The following is a 21281-nucleotide window of genomic DNA, read 5'->3' as shown; positions in this document are numbered from 1 at the left end:
CTTCGACCGAGTCGATGCCCGTCAGAACTACCGAGCCCCCGAGGAATCCCTGGGACTATATCGCCAAGCTGGTTGCTATCGGAGACAGTGGATGCGGTAAATCCTCACTGACAGTGCGACTTTGCGAGAACCGATTTTCAGCGACGCACGATGTGACTATTGGGGTCGAGTTCGGTTCACGCATTGTCCCTGTGGGACCTCCGGCGAACAAGGCTCTGGAAAAAGGAAACACAGCCACCGCCGCGGAGCTTGCGGAAAACAGCAATGGCCAGCAAAAGAAAATGAAGCTCAGTCTGTGGGACACCGCGGGGCAAGAGACGTATAAGTCAATAACGCGAAGCTACTTCCGTGGCGCATCTGGGGCACTCCTGGTCTTCGATCTTTCTCGCCGAAAGAGCTTCGAGTCGGCCACAGCATGGCTCAACGATCTTCGGCAAATTGCAGATAACAATATCGTGGTTGTCCTGGTTGGAAACAAACTCGATCTGGCCAGTCAGAGTACCGATATCGAGGGCGGCAACAAGCGCCAGGTCACCAAGGAGGAGGCTGAGGAGTGGTGTCGCCGGGAAGGCGTGCTGAAGTACATCGAGACAAGCGCTAAAAGCGGTGAGAATGTCGAGAAGGCATTCCTTGAGGTGGCAGAACGAATTTATCAGAACATTGAGGCTGGCAGATACGATTTGGCCGACCGTCGCAGTGGCGTGAAGAAATTTGGCGCGGCGGGTGGTCGAGATGCGAAGCAACCTCAAGCAGTCAACCTGACCGTCGGCGATGCAGCCAAAGGTGGACCGCGGGGCGGATGCTGTTGATTTCTGACTCAGCTGGACTAGGCATGGCAAGCGAGGCGGCAAGTAAGGCGACCACCAATTGTCGCTTTGCGCTCGCAAGGCGACTGGATGCCTTTCGGCAAATGTCTACAACCACCCATTGCTCTGAAAGTCTTCCCATGAGCTTCCTATGCACCGAATTGAGCGACAAGATAGGGTCTCGGGCCGTAACAGGGTGCTACGGCTGGAAACGATGACGCCAGACGAACCCCACGTCGACCTCCCGCGCCGATTACGCGGCGAACTCCTACCAAGGCTAATTCACCGCCGTAGTTCAGCTTCAACATATCCTTTTCCGGCAGTCGAATTTCCTTCCGGTCTCGCAAGACGTCTTCTACTCTCCTTGCCTTTACTCTGCCTTTAGCTGAGGTTCTGTGATCTCATCATGGCCAAACTGGAGCTAAACATCCCCGATCTTACACTGCCAGATGGCAACAAGGTTAGTCCTCACCCTCCGACGGTGCAACAGGCACGTCATATGGCGATATCGAGCCGTTACTTCTACCATGTAATAGTCCGACTGAGCCAGCACCGACTGACGCCTGTGCACAGATTCCTCAAATCGGGTATGGAACGGGCACGGCGTGGTACAAGAAGAAGGGGGACACGAGCAAGGACAAGGCTCTCGTAGAAGCCATCCAGACTGCCATCAAAGTTGGCTACACTCATCTGGATGGTGCCGAGACCTACGGAACGGAGTCCGAGCTTGGGGAGGCCATTTCCAAATCAAAGGTGCCACGTGAAAAGCTTTTCGTGACGACTAAGGGTCAGTACCCCCTCATAGGATTGAATCGGAGCATAGATGGTTCTTTCGTCGCTTCTGCGATAGCATCGTTGATACCGACCCTTTCTAATGCCAACGCTTGGTTACTGACGTCTTCTAGTCACCGACAACATCCAAGACATCCCTGGAGCCATCGACGCCAGTCTCAAGAAACTCGGACTTAAATACGTTGATCTGTACCTGCTCCACGAACCTTTCTTCGCCAACGGCAAAGAGGCCGAGCTCCAGCAAAAGTGGGCTCAGATGGAAGAGGTCGTAGCGGCCGGCAAGGCCAAGTCGATTGGCGTTTCCAACTTTCTGCGTCCCGACCTCGACGCCATTCTCAAGACCGCCAAAGTCAGGCCAGCCATCAACCAGATCGAGCTGCATCCTTACCTACAGCACGGCAACCTGCTGGACTTCCACAAGAGCAAAGACATCAAAGTGGCCGCTTACGGACCCCTCCTGCCGCTCACCAAATTCAAGGGCGGCCCGTTAGACCCGCTCCTCGTAAGCTTGGCCAAAAAGTACGCCGTCACCGAGGGCGAGATCTTGCTGCGCTGGATCATCGACCAGGGCGTCGTCGCCGTCACCACCAGCAGCAAAGAGCAGCGTCTCAGCGACTACCTTCGCGTCTTCACCTTCGACCTCACGCCCAAGGAGCTCGAGCAGATCACTGAGACGGGCGCGCAGCACCACGCCCGCGGGTTCTGGAACCACAAGTTTGCCGACACTGACAAGTCCTAGAAGGCGTGTAGTTTCCCCGGGCTACGTACGTACTTACCTGCCTGAGCCAGATCGAAGACCGATTTTGTAACACCCGCTCGTAACAAAAACCGGGGGTATTGGCGGCCTGCAATATAATAAGGCATTGCAGGCACGCAACCTTCCTGCAAAATAGTAGCATGAAAGTATCATACATCACAAAAGTCGTCCCACAACCCTCGTCATAAGCTCCGTTTCGGCTACTACCTCGGTGGTACATTTTTGCTGCGCCCGCCCGAAACCCTCCCTGCCTGAGAGTAGTGGCTGCCCGCCTACTGTATATCATGTATGCCTCCAGCGCTAATTGCCCCCTTCGAGCCCAAAATAGATGTATTGGTACCACACTCACCCACACACCCACACCTCTCCCACGTCTCAGGTCAGACCTTCACGCTCCACCCGCCATCCGCCCACGCTCTAGATCCCCATTTCCAACGCCACTTCAGGGCGACCTGGCGGCGCGGCGTAGAATGCGAGAGTGGTAGTGCTGTAACTCTCGAGACTTGTATATACCACATCGCATGCCTAGGGTGCACATACATATACATATATGGTTATATATGGTGATATATATATAGATGCAAAGCCAAGCTCAAACCTACAGGTGAGCGCTCAATCCTGGCTCTTCTTCCCCAATTCATACATCCGTAATGGCCTCCACAGACTGCCAGGCTCATCTGCAGGCCGGAAAACGGCTCAGTAGCAGATAGACGTACAGTCTTTTGAGGCCAAACACGGGGGGGGGGGAAGGAGCTTCTTGCCGTAGGTCTGGTTCGCCGTCCCCCAATTGCCACTGAAAGCTTCCGGAGATTCAGGGCAAAATTCTTGCGCTGACGTAGACAGACATACGCTCAATTGCTGCCCTTCGACTCGTAAAGGTGCGTTAGATGAGGTTCGACCTTGGCCGGCGGCTACTTCCACTGTGTGGGCCCGGATCGCGAGAAGTGCTGGGAGAAGCGGAGTGAGACGTCGAGAGAGGACGATTGCCAGAGTGTGGCGTGTTTAGACCGAGGTTGCTATGGAGGACGTAAGCCTCGGTCGTGGCGCCGTCACCTGTCCGCGCCTCGAGTCTGGAGAATGTGCTATTGTGTGCTTCAGCTTCGTCTACCGCTTGGATGTCTGCCATGTCCGACGACGGGGCGAGGCTGATCTGGCTGGGCGCGCTGTGGGCCTGGTATAGGACTGGGACCAGCAGGCTGCCGCTGGTGCCGATGCCCTCAACGGCATTCTGCGTGCTCGCGGGTGATGACGAGGTCTCGGTGACCAGAGTTGCACAATCGTTGAACGAGACGATGCTCGCCGAGTCGCCGTCATCTGCTTGTCTCCGGGATCGAGCTCTCCGCATGGTTGGTCTTCTGGGGAACATCACTGGCTTGACATCCCCGTTCTCGTCCTCGTCGGTACGCTGAACACGTCGACCCGGCGGTACGACAATGCTGTCAGTCACGGCACTCAACCTTGCGCACAATTCCATACGCCCCACATCCCGGTTCAGCACGGCCAGCGCGTTTGTCAATGTGCTCAACTTGCCCACGAAGTCCTCTTTGCGCCAAACGAGCCATGCTGCTCTGTTACCCCAGCCCACCGTTTTCTTGATCTCCAGGTCCTTACGGCATGCCTCCACCGTCTCCCTCACCAAGCCCAGGATCTCCTCTACGGCGGAAACGGCGCGGTCGACGTCGGATTTCAAGTGGTCATCGAGGACGCTCGCGTTGAGGCGCCGCAGACGGCGCGCCGTGCCAACAGAATCGTCGGCGAGGCGCACGTTGATCTGCAGTTGCGTCACCTCTTCTGGCACGGCAGCAAAGTGTGCCGAGTGTTTGATGACAACCACTAGGGCGTTAAGCCCGGAGAATACGGCGGATGCAATTGAGCCGGGCTCCATAACCGCGATGAGTGAGTGCACGGGTACTGGATCTGCTCAGTTTGAGACATGACAATCCCACGAGTCCAATCTTGCGGATTGAGTAGGCGTGGCGAAGAGTGTGGCAAGCGTCAGTCTGCCGACGCAGATTGCAAAGAACGCTAGGAGTAGTTCGCAGGAAAGATGGGCGCGGCAGACAGACATGTGTCAAAGGCGGGCTATCATACAGCCTGCCGAGATCGGCAGGTTGTACCTCCGCCTAATCTCGGCCAGCTTTGAGGTTCTGCAATGGCATGAACGCTCTCTGTGGCTATCGGCTGGTGCAAAAGGGCAGATGCGCCCGAATTGCCTAGCACTCTGCCCCATGTGTGCCTGGAGTCGCAAGTACGAACCAAAAGTCCACGCCTTTCGTTTTTCTCGACAAAGCGGCAACATCGTGTCCCTGTTCTGGATGTTCGTCTCGCATTGGGCGCACGGACCTTGGCCGGACGCTGTCAATGCAAGTGCCTGTCGGTTCACCCTCTCGAGTTCTCCCTTGCTGCGCAGAGCTGTAACTCTGCGCTTCTTAATGGCTTGAGGGCATCTCTCGAGATGGACGAGCGCTTCGTTATCTCCCTAGCATACTGCCCTCGGCCGCAGAAAGCGAGAGGTAGAGCTCGAAGCTGTTGTCTAGGTGCGATCATGTACGTGACTAGGCAGGTTCACGGTGTCCTCGTATTTGGTCCAGTTTGACTGACGCTAGAACGGATGAAGTTACGACCGCCAAGTGTCGGCGCCTAGCTGGAACGACATGGATACATGTCGGCTCGCAAAGAGGGAGCCACTACGGCGTGACATCCTCCTTGCTTCCCCCATGAGGCGGCTTCTCCCAAAGGACCTGGGCGTCAAGCTTCCAGCTTCCAAAAGACACTTTCTTCTGACTCAAAACTATCTGCGGCGGCTCAATGACTCGAGCAGATTTGTCAGTGACTTTGACCAAGGCTGGAAACACAACGAATGGGCGAGAGGTGACCGGGCATCTTCCTGGTTCTTTAGACACAGGTTCCGGATCTGACGTCCAGTCGAACATCCATTCGGCTGGCTGAGCAAGTAGTATCATGCCGAGCTGCTCAGCCTTTCTGCAGATGAAAACAAGATCAGCCTGGCGAGTGTCCTCGTGTTTCGGGTCAGCAAACGGCTGCAGAATAGGGTTGAGTGTCTGAATAATCTTTTGGATGGCCTCGTCACGAGCTGCCTGGTCTTCAGGACTTTGGCGGTCGCCGAGCAGATAGCCGGTGCTCGTCCTCCAGCGAGACGTGGAGAGCCTATTTGCTGCGCCAAGTCAGTATGCTGCGTCAGGTTCTTCCGAGTGCACTTACGATGATCGTCTTCGCGTCGTTTAGCCACCTTACTCAAGAAAGCTGTGACAACTTTCGGCAACAGCGACTTGCTTTGATCGCCGTAGAAATCAATGGCTTCAAGCACCTCGCCGCAAATCAGCGACTTGATCGTCTGGAAGCGGGCTCGCTCATAGCGGAGTAACGCGCCAACGTCAAGACCTGGCTGCGTAGCATGGTGTGCCGACTGAGGTGCCGCATTGACAGCGTCTTCCTCGTCAAGGCGAACATGGTCCGGATAGAAGCGGCTATTGACATGCGCGTCGATACGTCTGAAGAAATCAAAGACAGCCGCTTGAATGCTGCTATCGTCAAGCGATTGTGGCAGAATATAGTCCAGATTCGCGAAAGTCATGGATCTACCGTCCTGTTCCTTTCGACGTTCCCCGAAACAGAGCCACTTGAGGATGTTGCTGATGGAAGATATGGCCTTGTTCTTCTGCGCCTCCTGAGAACGCTGAGGCTCATCACTATGTGAGAGGACCTGACTCGGGTTCGTGACCGTTGCAGGCTCATGGCTAGCTGCATCTTGGGCAGGCATGAAACCGCCGGGCTGTTCCCCTCGGAATCTGCTAACATGGCTTCCTCGTTCCCTGTGGCGCCTCATAATGCAAAAGTGGGAGACTGCTGAAGCCAAAAGGGCTCCTGTTATCAGCGCTCCGACGGCTGCTCCCGGAAATTGTGATAGCGAAGTGGACAGGTCTCCGAGAAGATGCCGACGGAGCTTTAGCCAGGACCTGTTTAGTACTGTATAGAACACGACTTTCCAATCGCGATGGGGTTCGCCGAGTCGCTCGGAGTAATGATAACGGCAACAATAGTTTCTCGTAGTCTCACTGCGTTCGTCCCGGGTAAGGGCAAGGTGTTTCGCGCGAAGGCAGCAACGCAATCGTCAGTGGGAAGTGATGGCTATTGCTGCGAGGGTACTTGAGACGGCATGAACTTGTTTGTAGATGAAACACGAGGTGTTTTTTCGTTACAATCCAACTTGTGTATGAGTAATGGTTGGAAGAGTGTTTACGAACATCCTTGGGAATTGGTACGAATTCGAGAGGTCTTCCGGCAGAGCATAGGAAAAAGTGCGTCTTCTTCTCAGCCTGATGCTTTCGCTGCTTTAAGTTGAACCCAGCCAACCCTCCGCAGCCCGAGGCGAGCCAGGTCGCGTCTCAGCCACCTGATGTGACAACAAGGATATTGCGCATTCACATCGATAGTTCAGCCTCGTTCATATGCATTTGTCGCTTGCTGGTTAGTGGCTGCCCGTCGACAAGGGTCTTGATGGATGGTAGGGACTCAGTCGCGGAGTCAGCCTTGTTTGCAATCATAAGTCGATCTTGCGGGTAGTTCCAGGAGATGTCGACCTTGTCTCTCCTTGCAGTTGTTTGCTCTCACAAGGAGAACGTATCGCGAAAATCATATCTCTTTGAATTAAGCACCATGAGCAGCGCAACGTCAGTCCTGCTGGTGGCAATAGATGTCGGTATGACCTGTACAGGTAGGTTGCCACCCGATGTGACCCACGAATCCAGTGACCCATTCTGATAACTCTGTCCATCAGGTGTGGGCTTTGCTATCAAGAACGAAGGCATAGACATGCCTGAGCCGCACACGATCCAGACTTGGCCTGGCAATGCTGGCGGTTCTGCGAACAAGGTTTGAAAGAGCCTGGCATTTCGATTTTATGGCGATCGGCTTATCCGCAGAGCAGGTCCCGACCTCAATCTACTATGGCATCGATGACCGCATATCCTGGGGATTCTTGACTCAGTTGGAATCCGATCAAGATCGAGTCCGAGATTGGTTCAAAGTATTCTTTGACGAAGCAGAATACAACAAGGCTCGTCGCAGCCATCCGCATCCCGAAGAACTCCCGCCTAGCCATGCGGACGTCAGAAAATATTACGAAGACTTCCTCCGCAAACTGTATCCTCATATCAAGAAAAGTCTCATCGACAACGTGAGGGATTGGAACACGGCCCACGTTGAATTCCTGTTCTCGGTGCCCACGACGTGGACCAAGCTGGGCCTGGCACAGGACCTGAAGACAATCGCTTGTCGAGCAGGCTTCGGATCTGATTCTCGAAATCATATAGTCGACGTCAGTCTGACAGAGGCCGAGGCCGCAGCTGTGTACACCTTCAACTCACAGAATGCAGTATATTCGGTTCGTGCTCGGCCTAATCATCGAAAGCAGCCACTCTAACTCGCAATGATAGGATGGCGACGTACTTCTGACCGTAGATGCTGGCGGGGGGACAACAGTAAGTATGATTTGATTCCATCGGCACGCACCGCTTAACGTCTCGTAGGATGTCGCTCTCCTAAAGGTTGCCGAGGCGAGCGGTGATGGAGCATCTCTGAGATCATTAGACCAGGTTCGAGGTATGTCATGTCAATCTGTTCGAGCGACTCACTGAGATTTACAGGCGATGAAATTGGGAGCGTCGAAATCGACATTGAATTTGCCGATCTAGTCGAGAAGCGATTAATGGCTGCGAAAAAGGACTTGAACATGGCGCCTCATACCATTCGCAAGCTTGCGGAAAAGATGTCGCGCTCTCCGACCGGATTTCGCAGATGCAAGGAGAATTTTGGGACAGAGGACAGCTTGACTTTTCCAGAATTCGAAATTGAAATGCCAGGGTGTCCCGACACCTTCAGTCTGCCTTCAGCGAAGGTAATCCGTGGCAGGATGATATTCTCCCAGTAAGGATCTCCCTCTACACCTTTGCAGCATAATTGACCGTGGGCAGGGCGGAGATCCGGGCATTGTTCGACCGCCAGATCGAGAAGATGTTTGACTTGATCGACTTCCAGATGAAGCGCATGGACACAGAAGCGTCAAATGAGCGAATAGTTGGTGCTCCATCCCTAAGTGGTATGCTCTTGCTGACGACAAAGACACATCTTGTTCTGTCCGGAGGACTGGGAAGTTCTCAGTATGTCAAGGATCGTCTTACACAGCGGTACACGGTCGACAGGGTCCATCGGAGGGCGCCAGAGCTGCGTGTCATGTCATCAACAGTGCCGTGAGTATTGCGCCAAGCTTGAGTGGGAGTCGTCCAGCTAAATCCGCACTAGACAGCTAGCCGTGGTCAAGGGAATCGTGCAGAATCGGATGCGGAAACTGAAGACTGCCAAATCGGTGCTGCGAACACGGACCTGCCGGCAGTCTCTGGGTGTCCTCTGCATACAAAGGTATAACCCGCGCAATGTGGCTCACCAACAAGCACAGTTGCACAAATGTCCCATCGAAAACAAGACGTACGCCAATGACCAAGTGATCTGGTTTGTCAAACAAGGCCAGCAGATCGACCAAGATGAAGACCACGTGGATCATGAATTCTGGCGCCGATTCCTCAAGGGCAAGTGCAAGCCTTGGGAAGACCGCATTGTGATCTGCAACAGCGGGGCCAAAGATTTGCCAAACTCGTTCAAATCAAATGAGGGGGCTGTCAAGATGCTGTGCACAATGCGCTCAGATCTTACCTCTGTGCCCTATTCGGACTTTGAGAAAAGAAAGAAGCGCTGGTGGCGCTGGTGGAACAAGTACGAAACTCACTATCGAGCCGACTTTACGATTCGCTTCCAGCTGAAGCCAGCTAGCATCGACACACAATTGCTCTTTAAAGGCCAGCGATACAACACGCCCAACAGCTTTACCGTTCAGTGGGACGAAGGTGTCAATATGGCTGCGCCGAAGGAGCATCGAAGTGACACGCACAACAATTCCAGTCGACACCGAGGGTAGAGTTGATGGAATTGATGGAATTGATGAAATGGCGCAGGTGGAAGGAAAGTTGGTGGTCGACGGTGTGGCTGTGCTCGGGAGCTCGAGTGATCAATCGCGGAAGCAGCGACCAGTACATTTTTATCAGGGAGGGTATGTACCTACCTAAATTTGGGGTACCGGAGACCCCACAAACTTCTGAACGTCAGCCTGTCTCAGACTTAGTCAAGAACCCGCAGCTGCCAGTGCTACTTACTGCGGCTATCCCACAAAACTTACACCGAGCTTGCCGGCCAGCCGCAGCCACCACCACCACCTTCCTCCGGCTACCACCCTTCCTCGTGACCTGCACAATGGATTTCTTGCAGCCTTCCGCAGATTTATCCCTCATAGAGGACCGTCTTACCTGTCGTGCCTGTCGTGCCTGCATTGTAGCACAGCCTCTATTGGCTGCTTCCGGTAGGTACAAGCAACCTGTTGACCACGTATAACTACCTCGGTGCTTCTGGAACCATTCCACAAGGCCAGTTACTTTCATCGACACATCTGAGCAGCCCCTCCAACTGCTTCATCTCGGACATCGTAAGCCTTCAGAATCCTTGCTCATCACGTCACACTCTCCATCAACCCTCAAGATGCATCTCAGCGCCTTCATTGCCGCCTCTTCTATTGCGCTGTTCAATCTTGCTCAAGGCAGCCCGCTGGCCTCCCGCGCCACCACAGAGCCGCCCGCCAAGTACTATCTACAGACGCAACTACGGGGTGACAGTTCGAAAGACGACTGCGGAAGTGCAAAGGGAGGGTTGTGGCTCTACTGTTCGTCTTCACTGGCTGTGTCACTTGCTGCGCCTTCTGATCTTCATTCGCAGCATACCACACCGGAGCCGGCCTGGGCGATGCCGTACTAGACTCCAGCAAGGACACCGCCATGGAGGCCTACTACAACAAGACAGACTCGCAACAGTACTTCACATACGAAGGCAACCAGATTGGCGGATGGCCGCTCGCCGTCCAATATGGCTCCTACCAATGTGGGTGACTCGGCCAAGACAATGATACCTCGCAAAGCTGACCCAACACAGCCTTCCTTGCCGTGACCATCTCCGTCGCTAGCGAATCCGATTCTGCCGGATACTTCTTCAACTCGACTGGCTTGCAGTGGAATTCTACCGAGTTCATCGGTTGGCTGGCATGCGACTGGTGGCACGGGGCTCCCCAGTTGTTCGCTGAGCTCGACTACTCCACTGGCGACCTGCCCAAGTCCTGTTCCCGGGTCGATCTCCTGCCTGTGGCTTATTGAAGGGGCAGAGTATGATGGTCTCAGGAGTCAATTAGACCGACCTACCCAATCTTGAGCAATTCAAGTTGAAGCACTAATCAATCTTAGCATTACATCGTGGTGGAGTACGCATTCCAGTCATTAGGCATAATTCAGATCCCCTTAACGAGCGTTCCGTGCACAGTCTCACTCTTTGATTCCCTGCTGCTGCACCTAGCTTATGTTAAGCCTGTCCCTACGGTTTTGGACAGGCACGTTCGACACTCCTCCCTCGGGACCACCCCTTGAGACATCATAAGCTACGTATATAGGTGTCTGGAATGCAAGGAACTTATTGTACTTCGAGCAGGATCGGTCGGTACAGAGAGCAGTTCGAATTTAAACGTGACAACGTATCACCTTCTTCTCCTCCACTAGTACAAAGTTGGACCTTTAGCATGCAGAGTGGCTCGATTAATAACCTAATAAGGTTCCGTCTACATAAACATAATACACGAGAAGTCTCAATCTCTTAGCAAAAGACGGATACGGACCCAATGGCCGCAGTAGGCAGATCTCGTTGTGGAACCAGCGGTCCAACGCGGCTCAGCACAGGCACAGGCACAGGCACATAGGTGTTTCAGAAGAAAATCTTTCCCTGAACGCCACTCTTGACAGAGGGTAACCCACACAAGAACCAGACTGTAGACACAAGAACCAGATGTCGGTGTGTGCGGCTGGGTTGATGCCTGACTGCTCCTCTCTGCATCTTGTTTGGAGCCAGCTGGCCGTCAATCTCACGGTTTGCGTCTTCTTTGGTCTTCTTTGCACATCAATCGCCCTCTCCTCCTGCATGCTTGCATCTTCTTCACACCCCCGACAGCCTGGCTCTCTCTCCTCGCTGGTGCAGCTCCTTCACCTATCTGCGTCGCAGATTCACCGATTCAGGCCAGTTTCTGATTGTGTATTCGACAGATATCGGATTTTCAAGAGTACCACACTATTTCTCGTCGAGATTCCTCGTCTATGACCTAGTAGTCGTACGGACCCAGCGGAAAGGAAAACGAATCGTTTGATGTGCCGTATTGAAGGTAGAATCGATCCACCTGTTGCTGGCAGAGATCGCAAATCAAGTCCTGATTGCCATTCCGAGAGCCTGAGCCAGCCATACCAAGACTCAGGTGTGGGCAGACAAAGTGACCTTGAGGAGACAGGTAGCTGTTGGGAACTAGAGAGAGAAAGGGCTGTTGAGGAGGTGGTCCCGCAAAGTGGGTGTTTAGTTGTGTCTCCCACAACGGCCGAGGAATGTCGGCAGGGAAGTTGCTGCCTGCAGGCTCAGTGGTTCTGCTTGTTGTGACCTCGTTGGCAATAATATGGTCCGGACCCACGCGACTTTCCATTTTAATCGGCGAGACAGACACGAGGTCATCTTCGACTTTGACCCTCTGATCGCCATTATGGTGTAGCAATGTGTTTGAAGGCCGCTTTTTAGACGAGTTGTACTTTCTGAGCGACTGCCCCTTTGTGCGACGAGTGTGTCGGCATATTTTGGCGGACGCTGCTGCGTGTCGCCTAAGCTCTTTTGCTATCCAGGCTTCAAGTTCGGCATTTGCCCGATCAAGCTCTGCTTTGCTCGCGTCAAGTTTCGCTCTTTTCCGACGATATTCGACATAGGATCCATCATCGTCAGATTTTACGGTGTCTTCAAGATCTCCATCCTCGTTTTCGCTGCTGTGAGGCGATGGCATCTGGTCCAGTGATCCTTTTGGAGGCACTGCGGCTTCGGGGACTATAAGGCTTTGTTTTGTTGGTGAGGGTCTAGTATGTAGGAATCTGAGAAGTCACGATCGTGAAGCGACATACTTATACCTGTGGGCGTGATGTGCTGAGTACCTGACTGCGCATTCAGGCAACTGTGTATGTGACTCAGCTCGGATCAGACTCACATAACGGGTCATCCCAGAGAAAAACGGTGGGACCATGGTCGAGTTACCGTGTGGGGATTTTGCGACGGTGTTTCAGCTACATGTCGAAAGACTAGGTTACCCAACCCATCTGTGAGCAATCAGGCGACGTCCGGATTGATTGTCGTCTGGTAGTAAGGCAAAGCATTCTTCGCTGTTGTGATGGATGACCAGATGCGCGCAAGGCGTCAATAGGTCGCAGCCTCAGCCCGGCCGAAAACACTAGTGGACCATTTTCCGATGAACTCAAATAGCAATGGAAGCCATAACTTCCGGGCGTGCGCAATAGGCTGCCCATTTGTTCTTAGAAGAGTCATTGCAATTGTGAAGAAGGACAGTCGTTCGAAGGCGAAAGAGCGCCTAATAGCTGAGGGTCTGTTTAGCGTCTTGGCGCATTAATAGGGGGCGAGCCTTGCCGGGGCCGCCGTCGCCTTCCTCATCCTGAACCCGTATCGTTCAGATCGCGCACGAACACACAACGCAATGGCGAGCCTACTATTCATCGTGTCGTGCGGACGTATTGCAAGAGCTATTGAAGCTAGACTATCCAGGCCACGATTCGCAGGCAAGGTGGGATCATCGTGCTGCATACTGCTGCAGCTGCTACTACTTTACTCGAGGCTCGTACCTTAGTGTCCCCGTACTCAAGCGAGGAAGTCACTGCTGGTCCTGACTCGTATCTCTCGGATCTTTTTCCAGCGTCGCGTCCAAGTCTCCTCCTATGATTGCCCCCATTGTCCCGTGGCTGCTCCTGGTCGATCGATCAATTCACCAAGCTGGGACACTGTTTGATACCAGTTCAGAGTCATCCCAACATCCATACTGGCTGTCATCACATAGGTAGAACTCAGGAGAGGTCAACTCATCTTCACACGTGTCCCAGCCATCAGAATCGTACAGCGCACCATGCTCAGACCCGATACCTCCATTGTCAGAAGTCTGATCCTGCTGATGCCAGGACTCAACGTCAGACCAGCCGTTGAGGTTGCGATCTCCCCAAGAGTTGTCGTAGTCATTAGCACAGGACTGATTGTCGTCGTACTTATTCTGAACAGCCCAACAAGAGCCAACTTCGTTCGCGCGGTGCCCATCAGGTCCATCTTCACCATGCTCGCTGCCATTGCGCCAACCTGTAGGACTCTCGCCATAGTATTCATCATCCTCGGACCATCCACCATTGTTTTCGCCGTCACCCCAGTCAGGTCCACCGTTCGGTCCAGCAGGGAAGTGAGTACCCCAGCCCCGAGCATGAGCACCATAGTCGTGCTGAGTAGAGTTCTCAGCCCCATAGTAGACAGATGAGGGAGGACATGTGACTGAACCGGAGTCGGCGTAGGATGGCATCCATCGCTGCTCCTCGTAAGAGTACTTCCAGCTGAGGTGGTTGTCGTTGTCCAGATCAGGTGCAGGGTAATTAGGAGGTGGGCCACGACTATACATATGTTAGAATGCTCTGGAGTGAATTCCTCATGAGTTGTTACTTACGGCAGCTCAGGTGCAGCGCTATAGAATCGAGGATGGCACTGATAGGGAGAGGCTTGACAAAAGCTCGGCGGGAGTTCGTGGTTGACATGGTGACGGCAGAGATTGGAAAGACCGGAGGCGGCGTATGCAGAGTTCTGTATAGAGTTAGCAGCATTTACGCTTCAGGACTGAGAAACCCGCACCTGATGATCAGTCGAAGGACCAAAATCTCGGCCATATGGGTAATGCATTGGGTTAGAAGCAGGAGCGTATACCTTGCAGGCCTCAGCAACAAGCTTCGATGCCTCTGCTAGAGTCTTGGAAGCCTGAGCGAGAGACACGGACGCGGCAGCGAGAGTAACAGTTATGGAATCCATGTCTCGCGGCGGACGAGGTACTTAGTAAGGTGGATACAAAAGGTCGACCGAAGTTCGTGGATAGTTTTATAGTTAGTAGAGCAGAGGTGGTGGTGTCTAAGGGCGTCACTCGTGCCAAGAGGTGACTAAGAAAAGAAGTGCTCACTGAGAGCCAGGTGAAGCTCGAAGTTGACGGCAGTCCATGATTGCACTGCAAGGCAGAGGTAACAAATGAGAAGAAGCTCAATTAACAAGCAATACTCTGAAATCCTGCCACAGGAATGCTGACTGTAAGGGGCCATAGGTTATCTGAAGTTGTGCCTTTGCCTTCTTCGCAATCCAGGGTGGGAAAGGGGAGGAGTTCGCTTCTGATGTCCAACAGTCTTCTTGGTCTCACTCCTGCTTCGTTGATTGGCCGCCTCTCAGTTATAGAAGCCCTACTACAGTCGGAATGCTCTGCAAAGTCTACGGAACCAGAGCGTTCACATTGCCATAGCCTCCTGCACCCTATGCTCAGCATCTCACCCACCGATACCATTCTTCCTGCTCCTAAAGTTCACCATGCCAAGTCAAACGCAGAACTTCAACACCGCCACGGTGACCCCTGAAGCTTCAATCAAGGCCCTATCCAAACTTGTCAAACTCAAAGAAGAGCTCAAGACCTTGCCCGTGGCAGGAATCCTGTCCGAACAACAAATCATCAATGCAGACTACAATCAGGCTATATCTCATGCTGAAAACCATCGTTCCAGCTGCTGGAGCGTTAGACATAGTCTACAGTGCATCAGTCTGAGACTTTCTTACGAGATGGTAAAAGGCCAAAGCCTTCCGTACCTCTCCCGAAACGAGCGGACTACTTCTCAGAACGGAACCAACGACGAGGAATAACCGCGGGGCTGCAACACAATAATCTCAAGACCCCGCGAACAAACTTCGAGTCCAGACCAAGCATACCTACCAACAGGCAGCCCAAGGCTGGGAGGTTTACCTCGTCACACCAGCCGCGCTTCACCGATGGCTCGAACTCGCTTCAGGACTGAGCACTCGAGCAGATGATATAGGTGTTCTTAGTCAGTCCGCGTCACTTTGATCTCGGAGAAGCATCAGAACAAGTACTGTTATGACCAAGCAGGATAGAACGGAGGAGCCGAAAGCCGTTACAGCAGCATTCTATGCGCAAATAAATTGGTCATCCGTTATCCCAGCCGCAACAAAACTGTAGATTCCTGGATCTGAGAAATAGAAAGCTGACCCAGAACTCATCTATAAGCTGCCCATGTCAAAGCACTCTCGAATACTTCTTCCCTCGTCTCCCCTGCCCCGAATGCAGCCCCAGTCTCTGACAGCCATCACCGACCTTCCCTCCACAGTTTCCATGCATTTACGACCCTAGCACCCTGCCCCGCCGTCCACCCCTCGTAGCAGACATCACTGCTATAGTCCATATAATTCCTCGTGTTGTCCACACCGCTGTAGCCCTGAGGCCCATATGGATTAGGACCTTGTCCTGGGAGGCCACTCCAGCCCTACACCCTGGTCAGTGACTTGCTCTCCCGTAACCCTATCTCTGGGGACGACATACCTCAGCAACCCCACTATTCGGGCAAGAATCCTGACTCCCCCTAGCGGGACACCCTTCGGTCGGGACGGCCTGCTGCGGCGTATCAGCCACGTAGTCGCCCCACGAAGCCGCGTCGCACGTTTCATCCTCGAACGTGTGCAGGAGACCCAGCCAGTGGCCCATCTCATGCGCGGCCGTGGCGCCGAGGTTGTCTATATTGACACCAGCGTCAGCCCCCCACACACATACGCGCCACACAATCACAGGCGAACAGGGAAAACAGAAGACACTTACACCCATTCATCCTCCCACCCGGCATCGTACCAGACAAGACATTACACCCATCCCTAACATACCTCGCCGGCGCCGTCACAGCCGAGACACCCGTCACGGGCAACGTGCACAGCCCCAGCAGCGTGGCGCCTGCCGGCAAGCCATCGTCGCCATTACTCTTCAGGTTACTCTGAAAGTAGACGTTCAGCGAGTCGTACGCGCCCTGGCGCAGCGCGCGCTTCATGGCCAAATCATCGCCGTTGCCGGCCCACGTGGCGTTCGTGGTGCGCGTGGTATTGCGCAGGTCGAAGGCGATGGACAGGAGCGCGTACGCGGAGCGGAGGTACGCGACCTGCTGCTCGACTTGCGCGTCGGAGATGTAGGATGGGGAGCCCGGGGTTGCGGCGGCGGGGGTGTCGACGATGTGAAGATAGAGCGGGATGGTGACAAGGGGAGTTGCGGCGCGTTTGTGAAGGGGTTGCGACAAGATGCGGGCTGAGAAGGTACGTGCCGACCAGAGATTATTGTTGTCGAGAGGCTCTTCAGCGCGGAGCTGTGCGAGGGCGGAGCGCAGATTGTTGGATGGATTAGAGGTGCCGCACGTTCTGGCGTTGAGGAGAGGTTGCTGGGGTTGGGGAGCAGGTAATGCTGGATCTTCAGAAGGCGGTGACGTGGGAGGAATGGGGGTAGCTAGTGGGAAGTACTTGATCAGGGGCGGAAAAGGTGGCGCGGCAAGGGCGTTCGGGAGAATAAGTAAGAGAAGGATGGTGAGGGCGACGGTTGGGGAGAGCATAAGGGGCAAGGGCCGGAGTGTAGCGCTGGTGGTAAAGGCAAATGAGGGACAGTCAGAGATTGACTGAGATAAACAGAAATATACGGCAGATGGAAAGCACAGGTCCTTCTTACCGATGTTGACAGTGCACGGGCTAGAGAAAAGAAGTCTGGGTAAAAATGCCGTTACGCCATGACCAGTTCGTAGAAGAGCAATCTAGATGATATGTGGACATTGATCCGTCCTGCTCCATCACACAAAATCAATGTTTATACAAGCGATGTCCTCACACTTCTGCTTGCTGTCCGTCTGACTGTCAAACGTGGACCGATCGTACTGAGAACGCCTTGCGCCAAGAAAGGGGTCGTAACACATTGCCAGGAAGCCAGGAAGCGCCAAGATCAGGCGCCCTGTGTGCCAGGCCTGGTGTCTCGGCCTGTGGTAGTGGCGGTCGAGGGAGGAAGGTCGGCATTGTTCCAAGAGAGATATGTGTGATCACCCAAGCGCCTAGAACCGTCAGTCAAATTTGGGGGAATGGAAGAATGAGACTGACCTTGGCTTGATCAGATGGGCCAGTGTGAAGACCACGCCAACGACGACGCAGATACCCGCAACGACGACATAGGCAATGCCCAAGAAAGAGTTCTTGCCTCCGAGAACCGTTCGGGTGCTGAGGAGAATGGACTTCGTTCCACCATATTCCGAGGTTGGAAAGTAATCATAGATTTCCATCTGGTAAATTCCGGCCCGCAGAACATCATTATCGTTGCGAAGGGCGAGCTTGCTAAAAGTGGGCAGGCCAGCCGTCCGCATCCAGACGTGGAACTCTTCGTAGGTTGAGAGGTCCGGAATCTGTCCGGGGCCATCTCTGGTATAGCCGTCCGGGTAGCGACGTTCCCAGTTTGGTGGAGGCCAAATATTTTCAGGCTGGTAGTCAGTTCTCTTGTAGAGCTGCGAATCGCTTCCCCAGGCGATACTTTCGTTCGTCATGCGATATTCGCTCGGGCCGTCGCCGCCAGACTCCGTGGTAAGAATAGGGCTCCAGAGCGTATCATTAAAGATAGAATTCGCAATCAAGCCACAAGGATATATCGCTTTGCCGTTGTGTGCAAGCTTTAGAGGGTTACATGCACTCCCATCGATAGTATCATTGTCCAAGGCACTACCACGAAGCTGCGATGTATCGAGGGAGCTCACGTATCTACGGTGATTCTGGTAGAAGTTGGTGAGGCGGTAGTACATATAGACCGGCGGATTGATGTCGTTCGGAATCGAGAATTGGAGTGTGCAAACCGAAGTGTCTGAGACATTGACAGCGCTGTAAGGTGGTCGGCGCGACTCTTCTACGCGTTTCCATTGAGGTCGGGCTGTGCTATTCGAAGAGCTGAACGAGGCTGACACTTTGTCATCGGGTATCTGGGAAAACTCGGACTCGGCTGTCGAGCAGTCTGTATAGTCGATTATGAGTTCCTGGACCTGCAAGCAAGATCAGTCATGAATCAGAGTAGCGTCGCAGCACCTACACCAGCACTGGCCCACAGCAACAGGCCACCGATGGGCGCGAATATAATTCCAACCGCAAAGAAGATTGGAAGGACGGTTTTGGGAGTAAGGATAGGCTGCCATGCTTTCAGACGTTGCTGGCGGAACGCGGTATCTTATGGCAAGTCAGCTACATGTTGTGGGCTTCCGGGTAGAGGTCTGATGGTATGCGGGAGATGGACGAACTTGCGGGTCTCCTGGACTTCTGCTTCTTCTGTGACTTCTTCCTGTCCTGCTCCTCCTGCTCAATCGAGTCTGTATGCGTCAAGGTCTGCGACATAACGGCGGCGTGGATGATGGCGGAGTGGGAAGGAAGGGAGGTCAAGACGGGGCGCTGGCTGACATTAGGAGCGCTGGCATGAAGGCGCAGTTGGCGTGGCTCTCCTCCGGCCCTGGCGGATTACGAAGATCAGCCTAGCCATATTTAGATTAGCTCGCTCGTGACCCTGCATTCTTGCTATTCTTAAATTTTTCGAGCTGCTTTCATGCTTCTCCTTCTTCAGTACAAAACTCATTCAAGGTCACGACTTATTGTAGGAGGCAGGGTCGAATCTTCGATCATCTCTTTCTCCTCTGCTACGTGTTCCAAGAGCAGAACATCGGCACCGTAGCTGGAGCAGGCTAGATTTTATCAGTGATGTCTTTGTTCCTTACCAACGGCTGCTACACTCATTCTCATGAGGCTATCATCATTCACATCTAACTCCTGTCTCCACACATGCTGGCTGCTCAAGCCCAGTCTATTTCTATGGAGAAGCTGTAGTCACACGTTGGTCTACGGGGCTTGAACCCAGAATCAGTACCCAACTCCTGTCGCTGTCCGTGCATTCGTAATATTACATGTTGATATCAAGCCTTGCCATCAGCGGCAGTCCAGGTGGTCTCCTGTTTGGTACCCGGCGGCAATAAATCTGACCGCTGATTCTCCCGCCTATGGGGACTGTCTTCGCGCTTGTTCCCGCCAGCGGGGAATGTGAATTTCTCATTTAGATTCATGCTGAGCCTCCGCGGCTGGGCTAAGTGCCCGTTTTGATCCTGTTCAGACATCTCGGTCAATGGCAGCAGAGGCTGCTTGGCGTGTCGGAAGTGGTCAGTCTTTGCTCTGCGTTCCGCCGCGTCTTCCATGCTGGTCCGATCGTAGAGGTAGAGGCCAACACAAGTCAACGCTATGCCAACCATTTGAAGACTGGTTGTTGAACTCCGAAACCACACCACTGCCACCACAATCACCCAGACGCGCTTGATGAGTGACGCCACCGAGTACGAAACTGGCGACATTAACGATAGCAGCACGAACGCCAGGATGTTCTGGAAGAAATGGAACAAGCCATTGAGGATGTACTCAAACGCCAGTTCGCCATGGTCCAGACTGCCTTTTTTCTTGGACAGATCCACCGCGCCATCTTTGAGAAAATCGCCCATGATAGAGGCACCTTCGGTATAGAACCAGACTGGTGCTGAAAACATGAATGCGCCGACGGAGCAATAACAGAGGAGGTTGAGCTTGTCCAGCTTGCCGCCATGATGAGTTTGGCCCTCAGCTTCCGCGCGCGAGGATTCGGTGAACAGCTTTTTGGAAAATATGTTCTGAGTAACAAAGACGAGAGCCGCGACGAATGCGGCCGAAACGCCCCAGAAGTTCGCACTGAAATCAGCCGAGCACGCCATCATTACTCCAGCCGTAAGAGGGATGAGGGACAGGTATGTTGCCCGCTTGTATCGGATCCGGAAGAAGACTCGATATGCGAAAACAGTGAAGAGCGGTGACAAGCCCTTGATGGTATGCACTAATGATACAGGGATTTTTGAGGTTGCATAGGAACTGAGCAGATGGCCCAGGAGCTGGAAGATGGATAAGGGGAGGGCCGTCTGCAGTACGTCGAACGAAGGTTTTCGCAATCCATTTTTAAGGGGCGGTATTCTTCGCTTCAGCGACGGGAAGATGGAGGCCAAAGATGCCAGAATGAAGCACCACATCGACACCGAGGCGAATTGGATAATGGTCAACGTTGCCGGCTTGTCGAAAGCGTTAAGGATGGACTTCGACGAGGTGTTGGTGAGAGCGGAGGTCATGTACCATCCAATGCAGAGTGCCTTGAGGAATCAGCGACATCAATCAACTGCTTGCTTCGCTGTACTCACAATCAACTTATAAGACACCGGCGCCCTCAATGCTTCGGCCAGTTCGTGCGCATTCTCGCCCACACTTCCTTGCCGGGTCCGAAACTTGTTCAGGGCCTCGCTCACACTTCTCCTATGCTTGTGACCACCAGCGCGACCCACCCGTTGACTGTTAGACCTGCCCGGCCACTTGTATTCCGGGACGATTGGAGTACTAGTCTCTAAGGGACTCTCTGAGATCTGCGCCAGGCTTGTGCGGCGTGGCTCATCTTCAAAAGAGGGGAAGCGCTCGTTGGAGACCTCGCTGATCCCAGAATGTGGGGATAGGGAGCGATGCGCAGCAGTGTGAGTGTCGAGAGGAGCCGTAGTCATAGTTGCGCTCATGTCTCAAGGGACACTTGACGTGAGAGGATCGAAGGTTGTAGGATTAGGACGCATGTCCAGAATCGGCGACGTCAAATCAGTCAAAGCAAGCGACGGACAGGTATGCTTGGTGCTACCACTGCTACCATAAGCTGGGTAGCCAAAAGTGTCGCAGGCAGTAACTGAGGTAGTGTGAGTTTGCACGAAAGCAGCGAGTTTTAGCTCTAACAACCACCTGAGCGAAGGTCAAACTGCGCCCGCAGTGTTCGCCTCCAGTGTTCA

At 53.6% G+C, this 21281-nt stretch overlaps 10 protein-coding genes across 10 annotated transcripts; 4 read left to right on the top strand and 6 right to left on the bottom strand.

Annotated features, from left to right (window-relative positions):
* Nucleotides 1–14: 14 nt before the first annotated feature.
* On the top strand, nucleotides 15–809 carry HMPREF1541_08618 (uncharacterized protein; the record flags this gene model as incomplete). The annotated part of the gene is made up of 1 exon (XM_008722937.1): nucleotides 15–809. The coding sequence occupies one exon, from the start codon at nucleotides 15–17 to the stop codon at nucleotides 807–809; it is 795 nt and encodes a 264-aa protein (XP_008721159.1).
* Nucleotides 810–1212: 403 nt separating this feature from the next.
* HMPREF1541_08617 (uncharacterized protein) lies at nucleotides 1213–2337 on the top strand (the record flags this gene model as incomplete). The annotated part of the gene is made up of 3 exons (XM_008722936.1): nucleotides 1213–1266; nucleotides 1380–1593; nucleotides 1712–2337. The coding sequence occupies 3 exons, from the start codon at nucleotides 1213–1215 to the stop codon at nucleotides 2335–2337; spliced, it is 894 nt and encodes a 297-aa protein (XP_008721158.1).
* A 901-nt stretch (nucleotides 2338–3238) lies between these two features.
* Nucleotides 3239–4240, bottom strand: HMPREF1541_08616 (uncharacterized protein; the record flags this gene model as incomplete). The annotated part of the gene is made up of 1 exon (XM_008722935.1): nucleotides 3239–4240. One exon carries the CDS (start codon nucleotides 4238–4240, stop codon nucleotides 3239–3241), a length of 1002 nt encoding a protein of 333 aa, XP_008721157.1.
* An 802-nt stretch (nucleotides 4241–5042) lies between these two features.
* Nucleotides 5043–6136, bottom strand: HMPREF1541_08615 (uncharacterized protein; the record flags this gene model as incomplete). Its single annotated transcript, XM_008722934.1, has 2 exons — nucleotides 5043–5530; nucleotides 5578–6136. 2 exons carry the CDS (start codon nucleotides 6134–6136, stop codon nucleotides 5043–5045), a joined length of 1047 nt encoding a protein of 348 aa, XP_008721156.1.
* A 1140-nt stretch (nucleotides 6137–7276) lies between these two features.
* On the top strand, nucleotides 7277–9346 carry HMPREF1541_08614 (uncharacterized protein; the record flags this gene model as incomplete). Its single annotated transcript, XM_008722933.1, has 7 exons — nucleotides 7277–7759; nucleotides 7812–7856; nucleotides 7905–7977; nucleotides 8022–8301; nucleotides 8349–8451; nucleotides 8497–8624; nucleotides 8677–9346. The coding sequence occupies 7 exons, from the start codon at nucleotides 7277–7279 to the stop codon at nucleotides 9344–9346; spliced, it is 1782 nt and encodes a 593-aa protein (XP_008721155.1).
* Nucleotides 9347–9960: 614 nt separating this feature from the next.
* On the top strand, nucleotides 9961–10625 carry HMPREF1541_08613 (uncharacterized protein; the record flags this gene model as incomplete). Its single annotated transcript, XM_008722932.1, has 3 exons — nucleotides 9961–10141; nucleotides 10195–10356; nucleotides 10408–10625. 3 exons carry the CDS (start codon nucleotides 9961–9963, stop codon nucleotides 10623–10625), a joined length of 561 nt encoding a protein of 186 aa, XP_008721154.1.
* Nucleotides 10626–11614: 989 nt separating this feature from the next.
* HMPREF1541_08612 (uncharacterized protein) lies at nucleotides 11615–12331 on the bottom strand (the record flags this gene model as incomplete). The annotated part of the gene is made up of 1 exon (XM_008722931.1): nucleotides 11615–12331. One exon carries the CDS (start codon nucleotides 12329–12331, stop codon nucleotides 11615–11617), a length of 717 nt encoding a protein of 238 aa, XP_008721153.1.
* Nucleotides 12332–15716: 3385 nt separating this feature from the next.
* Nucleotides 15717–16994, bottom strand: HMPREF1541_08611 (uncharacterized protein; the record flags this gene model as incomplete). Its single annotated transcript, XM_008722930.1, has 3 exons — nucleotides 15717–15893; nucleotides 15950–16140; nucleotides 16223–16994. The coding sequence occupies 3 exons, from the start codon at nucleotides 16992–16994 to the stop codon at nucleotides 15717–15719; spliced, it is 1140 nt and encodes a 379-aa protein (XP_008721152.1).
* A 380-nt stretch (nucleotides 16995–17374) lies between these two features.
* HMPREF1541_08610 (uncharacterized protein) lies at nucleotides 17375–18795 on the bottom strand (the record flags this gene model as incomplete). The annotated part of the gene is made up of 4 exons (XM_008722929.1): nucleotides 17375–17480; nucleotides 17527–18449; nucleotides 18497–18630; nucleotides 18702–18795. 4 exons carry the CDS (start codon nucleotides 18793–18795, stop codon nucleotides 17375–17377), a joined length of 1257 nt encoding a protein of 418 aa, XP_008721151.1.
* Nucleotides 18796–19364: 569 nt separating this feature from the next.
* On the bottom strand, nucleotides 19365–21008 carry HMPREF1541_08609 (uncharacterized protein; the record flags this gene model as incomplete). Its single annotated transcript, XM_008722928.1, has 2 exons — nucleotides 19365–20609; nucleotides 20658–21008. The coding sequence occupies 2 exons, from the start codon at nucleotides 21006–21008 to the stop codon at nucleotides 19365–19367; spliced, it is 1596 nt and encodes a 531-aa protein (XP_008721150.1).
* Nucleotides 21009–21281: the final 273 nt, after the last annotated feature.

Source organism: Cyphellophora europaea, assembly GCF_000365145.1.
Source record: "Cyphellophora europaea CBS 101466 unplaced genomic scaffold supercont1.9, whole genome shotgun sequence".
Classification (NCBI taxonomy): Eukaryota; Fungi; Ascomycota; class Eurotiomycetes; order Chaetothyriales; family Cyphellophoraceae; genus Cyphellophora; species Cyphellophora europaea.
This window is presented reverse-complemented; position numbering and strand designations above follow the sequence as displayed.